This window comes from Schistocerca cancellata, chromosome 8, assembly GCF_023864275.1.
Source record: "Schistocerca cancellata isolate TAMUIC-IGC-003103 chromosome 8, iqSchCanc2.1, whole genome shotgun sequence".
Taxonomy (NCBI): Eukaryota; Metazoa; Arthropoda; class Insecta; order Orthoptera; family Acrididae; genus Schistocerca; species Schistocerca cancellata.
This window is the reverse complement of record NC_064633.1, coordinates 228,575,625-228,599,852: the sequence shown is the minus strand read 5'-3', so window position 1 is coordinate 228,599,852 and position 24,228 is coordinate 228,575,625. Positions and strand designations below refer to the sequence as shown.

General features: G+C 43.5%; 1 protein-coding gene across 1 annotated transcript in view; it reads right to left on the bottom strand.

Moving 5' to 3' along the window:
* LOC126095481 (leucine-rich repeat-containing protein 56) overlaps positions 1–24,228 on the bottom strand; it is a 96,809-nt gene that overhangs the window by 18,456 nt on the left and 54,125 nt on the right. The window contains exons 5-6 of the mRNA XM_049910272.1: positions 20,449–20,453; positions 5,622–5,787 (exon numbers count right to left, since the gene is read on the bottom strand). Of these exons, the coding sequence (XP_049766229.1) occupies positions 5,622–5,787; positions 20,449–20,453 (171 nt within the window). The remainder of the gene's footprint in view (positions 1–5,621; positions 5,788–20,448; positions 20,454–24,228) is intronic.

Here is a 24,228-nt window from a genome sequence, read left to right as displayed (position 1 = left end):
ACTGCGCCTGCTCGCCATTGCTGGGTGCCACTGTTGGAGCTGTTTAAATACTGCTGATGAAATGTTATGAGACTGCTATTTGCACCTGTTGACCATTGCTGGGTGCTACTGTTGGAACTGTCAACTACTCTGAGGAGTGCTATTTGTTTATTGAACTATTGAAAAGATTTTATGTGAATATTCGTATAAACTGATTTTTTGTGTATTTACTGTTTATGAAATGTTATGAGACTCTTATCTGCACCTATTCGTCATTGCTGGTGCCATTGATTGAATAATACTTGTGTAAACTATTATGTAAAATCACATGTATGCAAGCATTTGTATTCCTTACTGTATTTTATACATTAGGTTATTGAAGGGTCAGTGCAAAGCCAAATTTATTTAGTTATGTGATATTTACTTATTAATATTAACTTTCATTTTCGTCTGTTTTTTTCTTTTTTTGACGAATTTGGTGGTATTTTCACGACCAATGCTGGCAAAATACCATCAAATTCTAGCCCGTGGAGGATGGGCATATGAAAGGTGGCTACACTGAGTCACAGCGCCAGAGATTCCGCCAAAGAGTTTTATTCCGCCGCCTCCACTGGCGCAGTAGTTGTTCAGAGAAGGTCGAGGGCAGTTGTAGTTCAGAGGCTGCCGTGGGCAGTGCTTGTTGAGAGGATGTCGAGTACAGTACTAGTTGAGAGCATGTCGTGTGCAGTTATTGTTCTGCTGGGCGAGAGAGTAGATGCTATTCGGTTGGTGTAATGTATATATGGAAGTGTTGCAATGATCACAGTGTATTTTTCGTCAATATATATGGAGGTAACAAAAATTTTTTTTATTTCAAATCTCCTTAATAATAATGCCTCTTGGTCACAGGTTCAGTCAACCAAGCATCTGGCTCGTGTTCATGTATTAGACTTGTAATTCTGGTTTCTATGTGCAATTATAGTATTTCTGGTTTTTCAATTAGTTCATTGTAAATGGTGTTTAAAGTATCTCATCGTACTGAGGAAGAAGCGTGCCAGATACGTGTACGTTGAATCACACTTCCACACACAGAACAGTTACACTTGTGCTTTGTTGTTTCGTAGCTTTTATAGTTGCAGGAGACTTAATTAATCAATTGTGTTAACGGAAATTTCCCTTCATTCTTTATTGTTATTTTATGCAGTCAGATTGCGTGTTAATACTACTCAGGGCCAACCGGTTACGAGACTTCGTAACCGGACACACATCTACTAAAATTATATTTTCATTTTTATAATTAAGCCGCCATGCAACTTTTATGCCACTGGGAGACGAGACGATCAGTGTCCATTTCCTAGAATGCGGTCGACTGCTGACGGCTCCACAACTACACCCGCTCCTGCATTTCCACGTCCGACTGAAACCGACGTAAACGCATGTCTCTTCAGGTCGCCAAAGATGTGAAAATCACACGGCGAAAGACCATGGTGGTACCGAAGATTTTGCAGTGCTTCCCAGCCAAATTACTGGAGCGTAGCCTTCGTACGATTGGCAGTGATGGGAACAGCCGTTTTCGTGTAACAGGATGAATTCATCTGACAACATTCCGACGGCCCAAGGGCAAACGGCAAAGCCAAGAATGGAAATACCAACAACTCTGCAGGCAAAGAAATCCAAAGCTGTTTCCTTCCGATAAGGTCATTATGACCTCCTTCTTCGACTGCAGGTGCCCTCTTGCTGTCGAGTTCCTCGAGCGTGGAACCACAGTCGACGAGCAGTGCTGTGAAGAGACTTTGCAGAAACTGCAACGCGCTGTAAAGTCAAAATGTCCAGGAATGCTGTGGGACGGAATCATTGCGTCGCACAGTATCGCCCGCCCCCACAGTGTCAATTGGATGGAAGCTACACTTCAGCGGGGAAACATTGCAAAATTCTCTGCACAGTCCTATTCTTTCACCATGCGATTTTCACGTCTTTGGCGACATGAAGAGAGATGCCGTGGCGTGCACAGCCAGACAAACGCAACGGTCGGCTACCGCGGCAGAGTTAAGCGGCGACGACAACGTAGTACCGGCGCGTTCCTCCAGCCGGCGCTAGAGGCGATCCCGCCAAACATTCAATCAGCCGCGAACTACGAACGCGCACGAGCCTTTTTCCGGCGCGGATGGTCACACGATGATATCACCATACGCCAATCAGGGAACACCAACGGCCGCCAATCATCACTCCGGAATCAGTGGAGGAAGACTGGCGCCGCCGGGTTAAATAGCCGGAAGGAAGGAAAGCAGGCGTCTCCCATCCTCCCCCCCTCCTCCCCCGGGCGTCACCAACCCCTTCCTACCTTCATTCCTCCCCCCCCCCCCCAAATCCCCTGCCATTGGCATCTCTGCTCTCCTCTCTCCCTCCTCCACCACCTTCCTCCCCTCTTGGCAGGTCCCCAGACTCGCACACGCTAAGTGGACATTCGCGCGCCAGAGATCATCGCCATCACTTTAGTGTCTGTGCCGTCGTGATTGTGATTTAGTGTTATCCGCCGCCACGCTCCTCGTTCACTTGTACCGTCTCATTCGTCAGTGTTTGTGTGAAGTGCCGATAGTTTTTCATGTGTTTTCGTCGAGTGTTTTTTATTTGTTGTATCTCCTGTTTTTTAACCACCGATTTGTTACTTTTCTGTCTCCTTTTTCTCTATTATTGTAATTCTTGTGGCTGAACAGCGGAGTGGATGTATCCACTGCCAGCCCGCCTTTGTATAAGGTGAACAAATGACAATAAAGAAAAAAAAAAGAAAGCAGGCGTCTTTCGACCCGCCGCGGACTGCCGCCCCGGCTGGTCCTGGCGGAGGTTCGAGTCCTCCCTCGGGCATGGGTGTGTGTGTTTGTCCTTAGGATAATTTAGGTTAAATAGTGTTAAGCTTAGGGACAGATGACCTTAGCAGTTAAGTCCCATAAGATTTCACACACATTTTTGACTGCCGCCCGGAAGATACTCCGACGCAGCGGGAACGTCCAGGTGCCACGTCTTCGCTACGCCGGCCAACGACCCCGGACTCTGCGCCCGTCTACTTCCTCGACATCCGCCGGAAAGCGTCGAGAGAAAACCAGACAAAGGAAAGTAAATTCAGTTCAGTTGCTAATATTTCAATTCAATAAGGTGGCATAATTCTTTGGCTTGTTATAAAATTTTGGCAGGAGAATAAGCTTTTTGTTTTCAAAGGAAGCTTATCTTTTTGTAAAATTAAAAAATAATCCACCCAATAAAAATTTTTTGTTGGCAAATGTGTGTTAATCTGTGGATATAACAAGAGATATGCTTGGACGCGGGTTTCGGGTGAAACTTCTTAATAAAAAAAAATATTTTTACTTACACTGCAATTTCTGGGAAACTTCTACATTATTTGCTTCTGAAACTGCAGAGCGAACTTGACTATACTGTCTCATTGCTATTTTATCATTTCAGCAATGACCCACAATATCCTAACGCAACGCAATTTGACTGCTTTAAAATTAACTCAAAAGAATGATAACCTGACTTCAGATAATTAATACAAAAGAATGAGCCTGAATAAGAAGAAATCCTAACAATAACCCATACATACCGAAAGTCACTTAACTCACAGAAAATCTTCATTACACGAACTACAGCAAAGCAGCAAACACCAATAAAACCAGCTACATTTTACCTTAATCAAGTGATAACCAGTTCAAAAAAATTATATAATCATCAGTAATAAATCTCCATGACGGATACACATTCAGACCGTCCGCTCGCGCTAATACTGCAAACCTCCAACACTATTAATTGTTAACCTCTAACCTCCATCACTGTTGACTACTCACGACCAACTTCTATCACTGCTGGCTGTTCACCTCCAACTGCTAGTCCGAACCGCCACAGAGTCTCTTACAGAGTGCGCACTCGACTGTCAGAGTTATTAATGCACAGCGCTACATAGCGCTGGCAACATACAAACACATTAACAGCCCACTTACACGGTCAGACGAGGAAGTGCAACAGTCGTGCAGTTGTAGATCCCTCAGCGACAGACTGCATTCTGCAACACAGGAACTGGTCGTCTCGTCTCCCAGCGGGACAAAGTCTTTAATGCTTATGCTAATTACACTACTGGCCATTAAAATTGGTACACCACGAAGATGGCGTACTACAGACGCGAAATTTAACCGACAGGAAGCAGATGCTGTGATATGCAAATGATTAGCTTTTCAGAGCATTCACACAAGGTTGGCGCCGGTGGCAACACCTACAACACGCTGACATGAGGAAAGTTTCCAATCGATTTCTCATACACAAACAGCAGTTGACCGGCGTTGCTTGGTGAAACGTTGTTGTGATGCCTCGTGTAAGGAGGAGAAATGCGTATCATCACGTTTCCCACTTTGATAAAGGTCGGATTGTAGCCTATCGCAATTGCGGTTTATCGTATCGCGACATTGCTGCTTGTGTTGGTCGAGATCCAATGACTGTTAGCAGAATATGGAATCGGTGGGTTCAAGAGGGTAGTAGAGAACGCAGTGCTGGATCCCAACGGCCTCGTATCTCTAGCAGTCGAGACGACAGGCATCTTATCCGCATGGCTGTCACGGATCGTGCAGTCACGTCTCGATCCCTGAGTCAACAGAGGGGTACTTTTGCAAGACAACAACCATCTGCACGAACAGTTCGACGACGTTTGCAGCAGCATGGACTATCAGCTCCGAGACCATGGCTGCGGTTACCCTTGACGCTGTATCACAGACAGGAGCGCCTGCGGTGGTGTACTCAACGACGAACCTGAGTGCACGAATGGCGAAACGTCATTTTTTCGGATGAATCGAGGTTCTGTTTACAGCAGCATGACGGTCGCATCCGTATTTGGCGACATCGCAGTGAACGCACATTGGAAGCGTGTATTCGTCATCGCCATACTGGCGTATCACCTGGCGTGATGGTATGGGGTGCCATTGGTTACACGTCTCGGTCACCTCTTGTTCGCATTGACGGCACTTTGAACAGTGGACGTTACATTTCAGATGTGTTACGACCCGTGGCTCTACCCGTCATCCGATCCCTGCGAAACCCTACATTTCAGCAGGATAATGCACGCCCGCATGTTGCAGGTCCTGTACGGGCCTTTCTGGATAGAGAATATGTTTGGCTGCTGCCCTAGCCAGCACATTCTCCAGATCTCTCATCAATTGAAAACGTCTGGCCAATGGTGGCCGAGCAACTGGCTCGTCACAATACGCCAGTCACTACTCTTGATGAACTGTGGTATCGTGTTGAAGCTGGATGGGCAGCTGTACCTGTACACGCCATCCAAGCTCTGTTTGACTCAATGCCCAGGCGTATCAAGGCCGTTATTACGGCGAGAGGTGGTTGTTCTGGGTACTGACTTCTCAGGATCTATGCACTCAAATTGCGTGAATATGTAATCACATGTCAGTTCTAGTATATTTGTCCAATGAATACCCGTTTATCATCTGCATTTCTTCTTGGTGTAGCAATTTTAATGGCCAGTAGTGTATTCTTGAATGGAACCACTCGACCGTCTCATTGTGGCGGGTGTCGATTTTCATTTCACTGTCCCTCACACATCAGGTGGACAGATTTAGATGGTTATAGTATAAGTGCCCCTAGGATGACGAGAGTAATGCAGTTAGAATCACCTGGCAGCCGCTGGTAGGTGGGCAGGCAGGGCGCCGCGCTGAAGGGCCGCCGCCGCCCTCTGGTCGGCCCGCGGCTGCCCGTCGGCTGCGGCTTGGCGAGTACCAGAGCAGCCGACGTCGCCGTCTGTGGCCGGACACCAGAACCGCTGCCGCCCGTCTGCCGCCTCTGTTGACATCCCCATCACCTCCTCACAGCTATCGCGCTACGCTCCTGCTGAATGTCCGGCACCAGACCGAGCGAAATCTGTGTCTGGCAGGGCAGCACTGCATCCTGGAAATATTCCAGCAACACTACGAGGGGCGTTCGATAAGTAATGCAACACATTTTATTTCTCAGCCGATGTCGGTTGGAAGAAAGCGGAATCCGTTGTGGGACCTCTCGTAATACTCCTGCTTCAGCCTCTATATTCACATTGCATTCCGATAGATGGACGACGTAGTCTTCAGAATGGCGTCTGCAAGGGAGATGCGTTCCAAGCAGAGAAGTGTCATTGAGTTTCTTTGGGCATAGAACAGAGCATCACTGATATTCACAGACGCTTGCACAATGTCTACGGAGATCCGGGCAGTGAACAAAAGCATGGTGAGCCGTTGGGAGAGGCGTCTGTCATCATCGCAACAAGGTCGCGCAAACATCTACATCTACATCTACATGGTTACTCTGCAATTCACACTTAAGAGCCTGGCAGAGGGTTCATCGACCATTTGCATACTACTTCTCTACCATTCCACTCTAGAATGACGCGCGCGTCCGCAGCTCGTGGTCGTGCGGTAGCGTTCTCGCTTCCCAGGCCCGGGTTCCCGGGTTCGATTCCCGGCGGGGTCAGGCATTTTCTCTGCCTCGTGCTGACTGGGTGTTGTGTGATGTCGTTAGTTAGGTTTAAGTGGTTCTAAGTTCTAGGGGACTGATGACCGTAGATGTTAAGTCCCATAGTGCTCAGAGCCATTTGAACCATTTTTTTCTAGAATGGCGCGTGGGAAAAAGGAACACCTAAATTTTTCCGTTCGAACTCTGATTTCTCTTATTTTATTAGGATGATCATTTCTCCCTACGTAGGTGGGTGTCAACAAAATATTTTCGGATTCGGAAGAGAAAGTTGATGATTGAAATTTCGTAAATAGATCTCACCGTAAAGAAAACCGCCTTTGTTTCAGTGGCTGCGACCCCAACCCGCGTATCATATCACTGACACTCTCACCCCTGTTGCGTGATAACACAAAACGGCCTGCCCTTCTTTGCACTTTTTCGATGTCCTCTGTCAATCGTACCTGGTAAGGATCCCACACCGCGCAGCAATATTCCAGCAGAGGACAGACAAGTGTAATGTACGCTGTCTCTTTAATGGCTTTGTCGCATCTTCTAAGTGTTCTGAAAAGAAAGCGCAGTCTATGTTTCGCCTTCCCCACAATATTATCTACGTTATCTTACCAATTTAAGTTGCTCGTAATTGTTATTCCTAGGTATTTAGTCGAATTGACAGCCCTTAGATTTGTGCGATTTATCGTATACCCAAAATTATCGAATTTCTTTTCGTATATATGTGCATGACCTCGCAGTTTTCTTTGCTTAGTGCCAATTGCCACTTTTCGCACCATACAGAAATTCTCTCTAGATCATTTTGTAGTTGGAATTGATCGTCTGATGATTTTACTTGACGGTAAATTACAGCGTCATCTGGAAACAATCTAAGGGGGCTGCTCAGATTAACACCTAGATCATTTATGTTTATGTAAATCAGGAACAGCAGAGGGCCTATGACACTACCTTGCGGAACGCCAGATATCACTTCTGTTCTGCTTGATGATTTACCGTCTATCACTACGAACTGTGACCTCTCTGAGAGGAAATCACGAATCCAGTCACACAATTGAGACGATACTCCATATGCACGCAATTTGATTAATAGTCGTCCGCATCTCGTGGCCGTGCGGTAGCGTTCTCGCCTCCCACGCCCGGGTTCCCAGGTTCGATTCCCGGCGGGGTCATGGATTTTCTCTGCCTCGTGATGGCTGGGTGTTGTGTGCTGTCCTTAGGTTAGTTAGGTTGAAGTAGTTCTAAGTTCTAGGGGACTGATGACCATAGATGTTAAGTCCCATAGTGCTCAGGGCCATTTTTTTAATTAATAGTCGCTTGCGAGGAACGGTATCAAAAGCCTTCTGGAAATCTAGGAATATGGAATTGATCTGATATCCCTTGTCGACAACACTCGTTACTTCATGGGAATAAAGAGCTAGCTGTGTTGCACAAGAACGATATTTTCTGAATCCGTGTAAGTTATGTATCAATAACTCATTTTCTTCAAGGTGTTTCATAATGTTCAAGTACAGTATATGCTCCAAAATCCTACTGCAAATTGAGGTCAGTGATATGGGTCTGTAATTCAATGGGTTACTCCTATTTCCTTTCTTGAATATTGGTGTGACCTGTGCTACTTTCCAGTCTTTAGGAACAGACCTTTCGTCAAGTAAGCGGTTTTATATGATTGCTAAGAAAGCGCTATTGTGTCTGCAAACTGTGAAAGGAACCTGATTGGTATAGCATCTGGACCGGAAGAATGCTTTTCTTAAGTGATTTGTTTCGCAACACCTAAGATATCTACTTTTATGTCACTCATGCTAACAGCTGTTCTGGTTTCGAATTCTGGAATATTTACTTCGCCTTCTTTCGTGGAGGAATTACGGAAAACTGTATTTAGTAACTCCGCTTAGTGACACCATCATCGGTAACATTTCCATCGCTATCCCGTGTGCCGGCCAGCGCACACAACTGTGATCCCTGCAATGTCGGAACGGACGGACACTTATTCGACGTGATCGACGTATCACAAACACCTCACTGCTCAATTGGACGTCTCTGTTGGTACTGCTGACACACTCGTCGACCAGTTGGGGTACTGAAAGATGTGTGCCTCCTGGATTCCTCGTCGCCTAACGTAAGACCATAAAGAGCAACGAAGGACCATCTGTGCAGAATTGCTTGCGTCTCGCGCGTCGAACATGGTCACTTCGAAATGGAAACAAATCGGCAATCTTGGAGTGACGTCACACCACCTTTCGTCCGAAGTAGTTCAGTGCCTCATCCTCAGTTGGTAAAGTCATGGCGACGGTCTTTGTGACTCTGAAGGGGTTATTCTCTTTAATGTTCTCCCTCACTGCGCAACTATGAACTCTGAAGTGTACTGCGCTACGCTCTGGAGACTGAAGAAACGACGTCGCCACAAAAAAATTGAAACAAACTCCTCCTCCATGACAACGCAAGGTCTCACACAAGTTTTCGCACCCGAGAGGAGCTCACTAAACTTCACTGAACTGTTGTCCCTCGCCCACACTACTGCCCGTATCTCGCACATTCCGACTTCCATCTGTTTGTCCCAATGAAGGATGCACTTCGTGGGATTCAGTACGAATATGATGGATATGTTATTGATGCGGCAAGACGTTGGCTCCGATATTGACCAGTACAACAGTACCACGTGGGCATACAGGCTCTCCCAGTAAGGTGGCGTAAAGAAGCCACATTGAACGGAAATTATGTTGAAAAATATTGTTTTGTAGCCAAAAGAGTGAAAAATAATATGATGTATTTGAATCCTGAATAAAACCAACCTACGTAAGGAAAAAATATTTTTCATTACTTATTAAACGCCCCTCGTTTGTCGAAGTCATTGTGGTTACACCTTTACCTCTATTCCTTCTCCGGAAAAGTAAATAAAACTTTCTCTTTAAGGTGGCAGTTAATGTCATGTTTTTAATTTGTCTTGCGTTCACGGACTCTTATTTGTTTACCTCCGAAGCACAACACGGCAAGCTGTTGCCGTAACTTTTTACAAACATTTCGCGTTCTGTGGCTGTAACCAAAGTAATAATTGCCTTATGGGGCGGGGTGCACACAAGAGAATTATCAGTATCATTTCGAGAGTAAATATAAAATTATAGATTGTCACTCAATGGCAAATTAATGTAACCAAACAGGGCGGTTATAATAAATCAAATAGAGTGCTATAAATTTGAGGAAGTATTAAAAATAGTGAAATAAGCTGCAAAATGTGAATTGTTTAGCGGAGGACTACTAGAGGTGGGAAGATTAGGCTTAGGAATCAGGTGCATCGATGGCAGATAAAAGGCTGACCCAATATGCAGTACCCAGCTCACAGCCTATGATATGCTATTATGCTGTTCGGAAGAAACAGACAGTTGGTTTACTTTGTCCAGAGTCAACGCTCGCTAACCTGCATCGTCAGAAAGGCGTATACAACGCTACATCTTCAGTGGACCGGTTCAACCTACCGGCTCTGAGCACTATGGGACTTAACTACTGAGGTCATCAGTCCCCTAGAACTTAGAATTAGTTAAACCTAACCAACCTAAGGAAACCACACACATCCATGCCCGAGGCAGGATTCGAACCTGCGACCGCAGCAGTCGCGCGGTTCCGGACTGAAGCGCCTAGAACCGCTCGGCCACAGTGGTCGGCTCTTCAGTGGACCCTTAATAGTCAAATGCATTAGTCAGTCACTCTTAAGGTTCAACATCCTCCTCAGGAAAGATGCCACAGTACTCTACAAGCCACTACGGCGAATGTGGCTGTGTGTGGAGAGAACGACTTTCAGTAAAGCGCCGTAGTAATGGTCTCCAGTCCGAAGACATTTGATGCAGCTCTCCGCTCCAGTGTATCCTCTGTAAACCTCCCCGTCGCTGGACAGCATTTTAACCTGCTCACTGTATTCATCTCATGCACTTCATCTAAATCCCCCTCCCCCCTCCCGCCACCCAGCCCGCATACACACCTGCTTCCATCGCCAACCTTACGATTTCTCGAAGCCTCAGTATGTGTCACTCAACCAAGCGCTTCTTTCAGTCAGGTTGTACCACAAATTTCTGTTATTTCAAATTCTGTTCAGTATCTCCTAATCAGTTACTCTGTCTACTCAACTAACCTTCAGCATTCTCGCGCAACGCCACATTTCAAAAGCTATTCTTTTCTTCTTGTCTGAAATGTTTATCGTCCACGTTTCAGTTCTGTACAACACTCCATTCCACACAAATCCTTCAAAAAGAACTTCCTAACACTTAAATTTAAATCCAATGTTTACAACTTTCTCTTTTTCAGAAATGCTTCTCAAGCTACAGACAATCTACATTTTATGTCCTATCTACTTCGGCCGTCATGAGGTATTGTGGTGCCCAAATATCAAAACTCACCTACCAATTTTAGGGTCTTGTTTTCTAGTCTAATTCCGCCAGCATGGTCTGATTTAATTCTGCTATATTCTATTGTCCTTGTATTGCTTTTGTTAATGTTCATCTTACCTCGTTTTAAGACACTATCCATACCGTTGAACAGCTCTTCCAAATCTTTTGCTGTCTCTGACAGAATTAAGTCATCAGCGAACCACAAAGTTTTTATTTCTTCTCCCTGAACTTTAATTCCTTCTCCAAATTTTCTATGGTTTCGTTTAGTGCTTATTCAATATACAGATTGAATAACATCGAGGGTAGGCTACAACACTGTCTCTCACCTTTCTCAACCACTGCTTTCCTTTCATTCCCATTGACTATCATAACTGCCGTCTTGTTTCTCTACAAGTTGTAAATAATCTTTTACCCCTGATACCTTCATAATTTCAAAGAGAGTATTACAGTCGAGTCGACACTGTCAAAAGTTTCCTCCAAATCTACAAAAGCTATAAACATAGGTTTGCTTTCCTTAATCTATCTTCTAAGATAAGTTGTAGAGTCAGTATTGCCTCGTGTGTCCCTACATTTCTCCGGAATCCAAACTGATCTTCCTTGAGTTTGCTTCTACCATTTTTTTTCATTCTTTTGTAAATAATTCGCGTTAGTACTTTGCAACCATGACATATTAAACTGATAGTTGGGTAAAATTCACACCTGTCAGCACTTACTTTCTTTGGAAATACTCTTAGAATTATTATTTTCTACTTGAAGTCTAGGGGCATTTCACCCGACTCATAAATCTTGCGCACTAGATGGAGTACTTCTGCCATGGCTGGCTCTCCCAAAGATAGTAGTAGTTCTGACGGCATGTCGTCTACACCGGGGCCTTGTTTATACTTACATCTGTCAGACCTCTGTCAAGTTCTATTCGCAGTACCACATCTCCCATCCAATCTTCACCTACTTACTTTTCCATTTTCCATCTCATTGTCTTCGTTTGTACAGCACTTCTACATATTTCTTCCATCTTCCAGTGCTCTCTTTGTTGCTTAGTACTGACTTGCCGCCTGAGATCCTGGATATTCATAATGCTTCTCATTTCTCCAAAGATTTCATAATTTTCGTATAACTTGACCGTTTGAGCTCTAATTTTCCGAATTTTTTATGTGGTCATTTCACGAGATGTTTGCGAGCGTAAATAATACGTAATCTGACACTTTTTGGAACGTACGGTTTCGGAATTTTAACAGTAAACTTCTCAGTGCTGTGGATCGTCTCTTATAGCGTCTGCCACTAATATCTGAAGCATCTCCGCAATGCTCTCGCAGCAACCAAACGAAATCATGACAAAAAACACCTCTCTTCTTTGAATCTTATCTATCTGCTCCATTAATGCTACTTGGTAAGAAACCCAAACTGTTTAAGTGCTTTTAAGCCACTTCTTTGATGGCTGAATTGCTGTTCCTTAGCATTCTTCCAATTAATCTCAGACCGGCACCAACTGTTCCTACAACTACTTCTATTCTAATTCTAATCAAGTGCAGCTGCCAACGTGAGTAATTTGGCGTCGCTAAGCAACTTACGTAATTTAATACATGCAATTCTTCCAGTCCAAATTGTATATCAATTACATTCCTTTCGGTGTACGCCAATGAAATAGCTCTATTTTTAGGAGTTATACATAAACCCCTCTTTCAATCTGTAGTAGGATTATGGAACACAAACTGTGTTCCAACGTCAACCTCTAAGAAAACGATCTCTTGACACACGACCAGCACGTGTTCAGGAAATATCATTGTTGTGAAACGTAACTGGTTCTTTACGCACATAAAATAAAGTTGTCGTGTCCACCAACTTAAAATGAAACCACCACAGAGAAAATGTGGGGAAAGCGAACCGAAAACTGTTTTTTGTTTGCAGTACATCTAGCGGATGTAAAAAATCTACTGACGAGACTGATTGCAATATGGTTGTCCGTCCTCTTGCATATACTGCTGCACGGTATGGGATCTTTGCAAGGAATGATTGACGGAGGACATCGAGAAAGTTCAAATAAGGGCACATCGTTTTGTTCTATCGCCAAGTAGGAGAAAGAGTGTCACGGATATGATAAAGCGACTTGGGGTGGCATGGAATGTTTGTTGCGGCGGGATGTTTTCACGAAATTTTAGTCATTAAGTTTATGTACTCACTTCTCCCACGTGCCGTTAGAGAGTCCAACGGTCGAGAAATAGCATACGAACACTCTGCCAAACATTTACGTGTGAACTGCAGAGCAGTCATGTTCATGCAGATACTTCGTCATGTTACTTTAGGTCGAATCGAATGGCTACTCCAAAGTATTTTGCAGCTGTTCCTGTTTCCAGTACCGGTAATTTATCACCTATATTGTAATCGAACTCTAGTGCATCTTTTTACCAATTTATCCATATCCATACATGTTATAAAATCATATGCATGTATGTACAGGGTGGTTATAATTAAACGTTCGCTCCTTGAGCCAATGTAGACTGAAAACTATATACCACACGGGTACCCAGCTTGATAGGAATGATGTTAAGACTGTGCGCTGCAGGATTTGGTTGTTAGTAGTATAAGTGTCATGCCTCGCCGTTAGGGGCCGATACCTGTACTGCAACGTAGGGTTGAGCCCAAGCATCCATGTCCATTACGGTTGCTGTCAGTCAACGTGGGTATGCACAAGGTGAGTAGGCCGTTACAAGTAAAGCTGTTTTATCAATACAGCAGCAATACTACTGCTGCTTTTCGTGAGTTTCGGTACATTAAAGGACTACAGTGAGGTCCTCTTCCTGCACGGGGATTGAAAAGTATGATTCAGAAGTTCGAATTAACTGGTGATTTGGGAATTGCTCCTGGGAGAGGCCAAGGGCCAACTGCATCACAAATTATTGAAGAAGATAGTGTTGCTATGGGTGAGAATGCTGGATGTATGTGCGATGTTCAAACAGTGCACGAGCTGTGTCACGACGGCTGAACATTCCATGGTCCACTATTCGAAAAGTGCTGAGAACAAATTTCCAGGAAGTTTCATTGTCATACGATCACTCGTTTGTCATGGGGTCCATCTCAATTAGCGAAAGTTTAATTATAACCACCCTGTAAGTATGTCATGTAAGTACGTAATGTATGTATGTGTGTATGTGTGTTCTGCATCTCCTTCTAAATCACAGAATATATTTCAAGTCAACTTGGTATACATATCACTTACTGATATGTATACTAGTGTATATGTATATATGTGTGTATGTATATATGTATGTATGTATATGTATATATGTATATGTATGTATGTATATGTATATATAAGTGATATGTATACCAAGTTGACTTGAAATATATTCTGTGATTTAGAAGGAGATGCAGATAACACATACACACATTAGTACGTACATGGCATACTTACAGGGTGGTTATAATTAAACTTTCGCTAATTGAGAAGGACACCATGACAAACGAGTGATCGTATGACAATAAAACTTCCTGGAAACATTTGTAAGGACATGCGGAAGAGAAATATTGTAACATCCACGAGATAAATTTTAGCTACAGTGCGACGAGAGGAAATTATGCCTGTAACAGTTATAAACATTATCTATTCGACATATGATAAAATAGTGAAAACGATGATAAATATTAATTATTTATATAATATTCTATGATGTAATTGGACATATCGATGTGTGCCATACAAAGACAATGATAATTGTAAATTCCTTTTATGATCTGCGTTTGTCTTCCTTTGCTTTTTACCTTTTGTTGGTTGGCTTTTGTAGGTTGCGGACGCATATCAAACTGAGGTCTGTTAAGAAATTGTAATTATTTGTTAATTATTACTAGAGAATAGAGTTCATTATTATAATAAATATGAGTGAATAATTATTTGTAACTTTAATTCCTCTCTCAGTAAGCATTATCTGTGTTAATTATTTCTTTCCGCTGCAAGGAGCGCAGCCATTGATGATAGCGATTTGTATCACGTTTTTCTCTGTGTTTTCCTTAGAAAAAAAAATCAAATGTTTGCTTGATGAAGTCTAAATAGTGCACAGTACGAATGTAAAGTTTAATAAGCATTTCAAATACTTATCTTATTTGCTCTAACAATAGAAAGTCTCTAGCCGACCGCGGTGGTCTAGCGGTTCTGGCGCTGCAGTCCGGAACCGCGGGACTGCTACGGTCGCAGGTTCGAATCCTGCCTCGGGCATGGGTGTGTGTGATGTCCTTAGGTTAGTTAGGTTTAAGTAGTTCTAAGTTCTAGGGGACTTATGACCTAAGATGTTGAGTCCCATAGTGCTCAGAGCCATTTTTGAAGAAAGTCTCTATCAATTGTCTGTCGCCTTCTTAACAATTATCTCAGCGGCAAATACAAATTACGCAACTCTGCAGACATAAATGCCGAAGGTAATACAAATGTGTAAAAATAAATGTGCACCGGTGGTTCCGAACTCATTTTAATGAAAATAATTCGAGTCAGATTAGTTCTTTAAAAACAGTGCTCATAGCACGAGCGTTATAACAAACTTTTCTAGCTGATGTATGAAGCCGAAATTAATCACGCACGAGTTGCGAAGAATATTGTTTCAGGTAACATACGTCAGTGTTGTGCATGGCTGATATTCGGTGGTTTTAATGATCATTTTGCTGAAGATAACTATTTCCATCATAATCCACAGTTTATAGAATCTGTTATATGAACTGTGATTTAGTGATACACAACTTAGAGACAACCCTTTAACACGACGTTAACTTGGAGTTCTTTAGCAACTTCACCAAATCTTTAACCAGGAGAAAAATTATTTAGTAATTACTCAATGTAATAAAGTAAGATTATCATTTTCATTTACAAGTTAGTTAAATACCAAACCACTGAATAACACATCGAACGCCACACTCTGTTGCAGTTCGAGACTGTCGTGGTGGTATATGGTCGTTACATTAACAATTAACAAATGTTACCCTCTCATGTGGGAATTAAAATGAGTTCCTCTCAATGGTTAGTTCTTTATTTCTCTTCCGCATGTCCCTACAAATGTTTCCAGGAAGTTTTATTGTCATACGATCACTCGTTTGTCATGGGGTCCATCTCAACTAGCGAAAGTTTAATTATAACCACCCTGTAAGTATGTCATGTACGTACGTAATGTATGTATGTGTGTATGTGTGTTCTGCATCTCCTTCTAAATCACAGAATATATTTCAAGTCAACTTGGTATACATATCACTTACTGTCTGGAAAGAACCACTGTGAGGGTAAGAACCACCAACCCCTCAAATGTAAATTAATGTAGATGAATAGGAAAAAGAATCCCGTAATGTTCGAATACTCCATTAGTAGTGTAGCGCTTGACACAGTCACGTCGATTAAATATTTGGGCGTAACATTGCAAAGCGATATGAAGTGGGCAAGCATGTAATGGCAGTTGTGGGGCAGGCGGATAATCGTCTTCGGTTCATTGGTAGAATTTTGGGAAGATGTGGTTCATCTGTAAAGGAGACCCCTTATAAAACACTAATACGACCTCTTCTTGAGTACTACTCGAGCGTTAGGGATCCCTATCAGGTCGGATTGAGGGAGCACACAGAAGCAATTCAGAGGCGGGCTGCTAGATTTGTTACTGGTAGGTTTGATCATCACGCGAGTGTTACGGAAATGCTTCAGGAACTCGAGTGGGAGTCTCTGGAGGAAAGGAGGCGTTCTTTTCGTGAATCGTTACTGAGGAAGTTTAGAGAACCAGCATTTGAAGCTGACTGCAGTACAATTTTACTGCTGCCAAGTTATATTTCGCGGAAAGACCACAAAGATAAGATAAGAGAGATTGGGGCGCGTACAGAGGCATATAGGCAGTCATTTTTCCCTCGTTCTGTTTGGGAATGGAACAGGGAGAGAAGATGCTAGTTGTGGTATGAGGTACCCTACGGCACGCACCGTATGGTGGATTGCGGAGTATGTATATAGATGTAGATGGTGGGGATGGGGTGAAAAATAAGCGTAGCTCATGACGCGCAAATACGCAGATTATATCCATCCAGTATTTTATAATTAGAATACTTGGTGCCTTGCAACCAACCCTTCACAAAATGATGAAAGTAAAAAGTTTATCGCTTGTTAGATTTTTCACTGTTACCGCTGTTACCACGTCGTGCGTGGCCTTGTGTCACCTCCTCACTACTAATTACGTTTGCAAGACATTTTGCAGAAAGTATTCGCTTATACTACGGATTGTATTTGGAAAAATTTATTAATGTGCGACACATATTGCAGGAAATATGACGCTATAACACTGAAACGCATGAAAAACTGCCGCATTATGCACGACGTTTCAATTTATTACTTCTTTACTACCAAATCTATCCACAACAAATTTCGCAGACACTGCCCTCACATACCACTGGATGTACCTGCTACATTATATCACTGTAAGACACGTAGTTCACGAGTTATGACGCCAGAAACATTTAGCTGAGTGAAAGCGAAAGTGCAGGGCGCATTCGCTAGACATACTGAAGAAATATGTGTATAAATATGTGTGAAATATGTAAGCGTAGGCTTTGGCGACCATTTTCCCAGTCAATAAAATTCTTCTGGGTCTGTGACAGCATTGTTAATGTGTTATACTTCTGACGTTTCGGCCACTATCGCAAGTGAACTTGCCCAGGACGTTTTCTTGAAAAACAAAAAAACAAAAAAAAAGAAAAGAAAAATACCCTGAGGAAGGCCAAATGTAATAGTAGCCGACACGGAAGAGGTGTACACAATGACAATGCGGTCACAGAACCAGAAGAATTTTATTGAATACGTGAAATATATGTGACAGGTATACGCAAACAAAGCCAGGGATAAGAATCTCCCCCTAAAGCAAACTTGGTACACATCACTTACTGTCTGGAAAGAAATATTGTGGGCTAAGAACCAGTAACCTCCTATTGGGGTGGGGTGATAACTTGGAGAGAGAAGAGGGGAGGAGGATATGGACAGACAGAAAGGAGAGGAGGAATGGACACAGATAGGGGGAAGGATGATGAAGATTTTTGGTTCTTTGGGTGCTGAACGGCGTGGTTATCAGCGCCCCTACACATTCCCAGTCTTTGCTCATTCTGGTCTCGCCACCACCTGAAAGATGACGAAATGATGAGGACAACACAATTACCCCCTCCCCAGGCGGAGAAAATCCCGTGAATCGAACCCAGGACACTGTTACCCAGACATAGCTGCGCTAATTACTAGATCACGAGCTGCGGACAGGGAGAAAGAGGAGATGGACAGAAAGGAAAGAGGATGAGAGGGACTGAGGGACAGGAGGGAGGAGACAACTAGAGAGGAGAGAGGAGGAAAGGTAAAGAGAGAGAGAAAGGAGGGACACAAAGGAAAGAGGAGGAGATGGACAGAGCGAAGGCAAGGAGGAGATGAACAGAGAGGGAGGAGTAAGAGATGGACGGAGAGAGGGGCAGAAGGACGTCAAGTTAGGAGGGGAGGAGATGGACAGAGTAGGAAGGAGCAGATTGGCGCAAGGGGGAGGAGCAGATGGAGAGAGATGAGGAGGTTCACATAGACAGAGAGAGGGGCAGGAGGAAATGGATACAGAGTGCAGGAGGAGGAGGAAAACAAGGAGGATGAGATGGGTGGAAAAAGGAAGAGGAGATGGACAGAGTTAGGGAGAAGGAGGAGCTGGACTAACAGAAGCTTGGAATAAACTCATACCAGGGCTACTAAGCTAATATGAATAAAAACACTGTTATGTACTGCTGTGTACATAGTTCCGCGTAGTCAGCGCGTACACAACTTTCCCACTAGAGCGCGCCCCGCTAAGCACAACAGCGCAGGCGCAGCGCTCGTCCATCTCTGCACTACGAGATGGCGCTGCCATAGAGACAGACCAAATTCTGCTTCCGCCGATCCGCGTATTAATATGTAACGCAGCCAATGAGATTGCTCCTAATGTAGAACCTTTTCTCCTCGCAGTTCACACTCGTGCAGTGATACATGAACGTGCGAGGTATTATAACGAGTGTACAGACCTCCGATTAGTCAGTCTGCATTTGTCTGCACCAGTCTGTACCAGTCTGCATTAGTCTGTACCAGTCTGTACAAGTTCTACATTTGTCTGTACCAGTCTATAGTCAAGTTTCAGTCTGCGCCTAATAAGATTACCATATTCCTGTACATAGCCATGAAGATAAGGGCATAGACACTTTTGTCAAGTATCAGAGATATATGTGAGAATAAGATTAACGTACCAATACCAAAGGAACTTCAGATTGTCAATTGTAAATAGCATCCAGAACCAAGTTAAGTAATTTTTATGCTTGTTATTATTTTAATTAATGTGTGTGAAAATTAATCAAGTTCTGTTTAAAGTTGGTCACCGTCAATCTGCTACTCTAAGCGTGCAAGTGGCATTTCTATCGTCTGACCTAACGGCAAAAGATAAACACGCCACGATAAGACCACGAGACATATTGCTGACAAAATGGTTCAAATGGCTCTGAGCACTATGGGACTTAACATCTATGGTCATCAGTCCCCTAGAACTTAGAACTACTTAAACCTAACTAACCTAAGGACATCACACAACACCCAGCCATCACGAGGCAGAGAAAATCCCTGACCCCGCAGGGAATCGAACCCGGGAACCCGGGCGCGGGAAGCGAGAACGCTACCGCACGACCACGAGCTGCGGGCTATTTCTGACACTCGCCTACTTCGTTAGAGCGACAAATCAAATAATCTGATGGTGTGTGTACGGAAGGTCTTACAGTACGCACACCACATGTACCTCTCAAATAATTATGTAATGATTCTATACTTCATTGTAGCCAAACACCTGTACCACTAATATGGCAAAATGACATTCTCATCCCAAGGTTGTCACAGCCTGGCTGCCTGCCTACCTGTGATGTGACGTCCGCGCTGGCCGCGGTGCTGCCGACGTCCGCTGCGCATGAAGCTGCGTCGGTGCGCCCCTCTTGGGTTACGAGCTGGTCCTTAAGTGCGTCGTCTTCCCCACCACCACCGCCGCCGCCATCGCCGCCATGGCCAGCACGCTCTCCGCCTCCGTCGCTGTCTCCGTCACACCCGCTGTCTCCGTGGTCGTCGGAATCTGAATCTGCGAACAGCGTGTGAAGGTTTACCTCTATACTCCCAATCATGTATAAGGCAACTACAAGCAGTTCCGAACCTTTAAGATGGTACAGGAGTCTATATTATGAGATAAGAAACCAACTGTTCGAAATAATTTTTAGTTTTTTTTTATTGGCAAAAACGACTTAAACCTTGTAGCAACATTTTGAACTTGTAACAATTTTTCAAACTGACTGCACTCTCAGTGGGTGCATTACAAGATAACCTAGCGACATAATTGAAGGCTGAAATCAAAAATAGTTCCTCCCAGTCCTTATACACATTATTTATTACTTATAACTGCTGCTTCAGCACCACCCTCGGCACTATATTGTTCATAGTGTGCATTTCATAGGTAAGACAAGGGGTGTTGTATTGGTTTCTGGGTATCGATCGGTTCATTATGGATTCTTATTTAGTTTTGTATTGGTCTTTTTACTTGTTTTCGCGACGCGGTATTGGTCATTTTCTTTTGTAAGTTTCGCGACGTGGCGTAACAATTTGTTCACTTACATTTTCTAGAGAACAATTTTATAAAACATATTACATATTCAATACATACTGCCGGTTGGAACAGCGACCAACACATTCAGAAATAAATCGTTTGCTTTTGTCTATAGCCCTATCTCTAATTTGTCTAATGACTACAGATACCGCGCGGTGTAGCCGAGCGGTCTTAGGCGCCTTGTCACGGCCCACGCGGCTCCCCCCGTCGAAGGTATGAGTCCTCCCTTGGGCATGGGTGTGTGTGTTGTCCTTAGCGTCAGTTAGTTTAAGTACTGCGTAAGCTTAGAGACCGATGACCTCAGCAGTTTGGTCCCATAAGACCTTACCACAAATTTCCTAAATGACTACGGATTTCTGAACCAGCTACGATCATCAGTCCAGGCCATCCTATGATCAAAAACATCTTTAGAAAACGATTAGGAAATATTTTTCTCTATGATGGCTAATGTATGGTACAAAGTGCAACCTTAACAAACAGGCAGCTTCTTATGCCTGCTGCACAATCGTCAATCTCGATAGGCCAAGTTCTCGTGTCATATACTAACAACAACGAATCAATACAATCCGTTAAATAGGCGGAAACTGAAGCCAGAAGAGATAATAGAGATTTTTCTTATTTCTTAAAACTGAATCAAAGTGTAAAAGATCTAAAAATTAACATAGCATAAAATATGGAATGCAGGGAGTTAGATATTAAAACATAACGAATGAATACATCCCCATATGCGAAATTCTTCTACCTCTACCAACGCCCATATACGATACAATGCTGCTGAATGCCTATGCTGTCTTTGATGCCAAGCACGAGGTTGGGGTATTTAAAGCCGCAGCCTGTAAGTATACGTCTCTCAGTAGAGCAAAGTACAACAGTAGAACAATATACAATTGCAGAGGTTGAATAAAAAGTATTTAGCGAATGTTTCATGTCATTAAATATTGTCTATTGATCATGGTTAGTAATTCGTGTGTGCGAAGACTGTAGCATAATAGTATGGATTTGGAGAGAACAAATGTCGTCGACATATCTGTGATATCTGTGCGCATGAATTGACAGGAAAAAGACTCGATCTGTGTTGAGCTGCTGGGGAGGAAGGTACAGTCTTTACTTCGGCCTGCTTGCTGCCGTGGTTTCTGCAATGAGTCGCGACCATCGCCAGACGCTGGAATTACAAGGTTATTTACAGTCTGAGCTCCGTCGATGAGAAATACTTCGTCAATCTCGAATTAATCTGCCGATTTCGAAACCGAAATCAGTTGTAATATCCGACCTGACTCCAAAAAACGACGATATTTGTGACACTTTCATGCTGAAATCATCGAGTAGTATATGAAAAATTCCAGAATTTCACGTATGTTCACATTGTTTGCCGAAATATCACACCATTTACACGACTGTTCTCGATATCAACCACATCGATCGCCTGGATAGTATAATTCCGAAGATAAAGAGTGGAAATCACATTTCTAGAGAGCCAAAATTTTGGCAACGCCATTACGTGGGAAGTGCTGCAAATCATTAAATAACTAGAAACTTACTCGTATGGGAAGATCTTTACATGAAAATTCGAAAATTGAGGAGAATGGTGGTTCCATTCATATTTTTTCACGAATATCGATATCAGTGGTACAAGATTCCAAATCACCCTCGCACTTTACAAAGTCGACTAAGGTTTTAATACTCATAATCGCATGTGTTTTTCATGTCTAGAGAACCAGCAAATGTCTCCTCCACCGGCGTTTCACCATCTCGATGCAAACAACACACCACAATATACAGTATGTTCTCTCAACCAAATAAAGACAGGAAATGGGTGGGACTGCAGTATATTTCACAGTCAGACAAAAGGTTTCTGGTTTCTGGAACTCTCGGATCCGCCAGACAGACGATACAAAGAAAGAGAGAGACTTGTAACGACTTGTCTCGCTACAGCCGCGTCAGATAAAAGTGACGTCACTGGTCACACCACCTCACAGTCGAACAAGAGGTTTCTGGTGCTCTCTGACCTGCTGGATCAGCGACACACAAAAAGAGAGAGACTTGTAACAACTTGTCTCACTACAACCTCCAGCCCTGACAAGGAAGTATGATACACCACCACCACACAATCAGATAAAGGGTTTCTGGAACGTTCATTCAAAGTTTGAATCTCATTGGTTGCTGAAAATACTTTCCTCTTCGTACACTGGCTCTACCAGACGCTCAGAGGCCGGAGAGACTGTGACCATAACTGCCAAGTAGTCAACCCGTCAGTTTACGTGAAGGGTGTGGCTGGGAAATAAACGTCCAGCATAAACACTCGTTATATTGAATCTTCTGAATCTTACACGTAAAAATCGGAGACTACTCTGTTTCCTCATAAGATGTCGTTGTTTCATGCATTTTCCATTGCTGATGATCATTTTATAGGAGTGATGCGAACATAGCGTAATATCAGTTTCGTAATCAAATGTGAATAGTGGACGGTATACACCTCCGGAAATCTATGTACTGCATATATCAGAAAGGATCTATACTTCTTCTTCCTTTCATGTAGAAGGGTGTTGTTTTATTATCTTAAACTTTCTCAACATAGTGAGTGAGATATAAAACTCGAAGGGGAAATGTATATCAGGTGTTGGGAATATGTTTACTGCATTGGTATATTAACAGCGTTGCATTCCATGTGGTTCATATACAGGGCTATTGCAAATGATTGAAGCGATTTCATAAATTCACTGTAGCTCCATTCATTGACATATGGTCACGACACACGACAGATACGTAGAAAAACTCATAAAGTTTTGTTCGGCTGAAGCCGCACTTCAGGTTTCTGCCGCCAGAGCGCTCGAGAGCGCAGTGAGACAAAATGGCGACAGGAGCCGAGAAAGCGTATGTCGTGCTTGAAATGCACTCACATCAGTCAGTCATAACAGTGCAATGACACTTCAGGTCGAAGTTCAACAAAGATCCACCAACTGCTAACTCCATTCGGCGATGGTATGCGCAGTTTAAAGATTCTGGATGCCTCTGTAAGGGGAAATCAACGGGTCGGCCTGCAGTGAGCGAAGAAACGGTTGAACGCGTGCGGGCAAGTTTCACGCGTAGCCCGCGGAAGTCTACGAATAAAGCAAGCAGGGAGCTAAACGTACCACAGCCGACGGTTTGGAAAATCTTACGGAAAAGGCTAAACCAGAAGCCTTACCGTTTACAATTGCTACAAGCCCTGACACCCGATGACAAAGTCAAACGCTTTGAATTTTCGGCGCGGTTGCAACAGCTCATGGAAGAGGATGCGTTCAGTGCGAAACTTGTTTTCAGTGATGAAGCAACATTTTTTCTTAATGGTGAAGTGAACAGACACAAGTGCGAATCTGGGCGGTAGAGAATCCTCACGCATTCGTGCAGCAAATTCGCAATTCACCAAAAGTTAACGTGTTTTGTGCAATCTCACGGTTTAAAGTTTACGGCCCCTTTTTCTTCTGCGAAAAAAACGTTACAGCACACGTGTATCTGGACATGCTGGAAAATTGGCTCATGCCACAACTGGAGACCGACAGCGCCGACTTCATCTTTCAACAGGATGGTGCTCCACCGCACTTCCATCATGATGTTCGGCATTTCTTAAACAGGAGATTGGAAAACCGATGGATCGGTCGTGGTGGAGATCATGATCAGCAATTCATGTCATGGCATCCATGCTGTCGCGACTTAACCCCATGCGATTTCTTTCTGTGAGGTTATGTGAAAGATTCAGTGTTTAAACCTCCTCTACCAAGAAACGTGCCAGAACTGCGAGCTCGCATCAA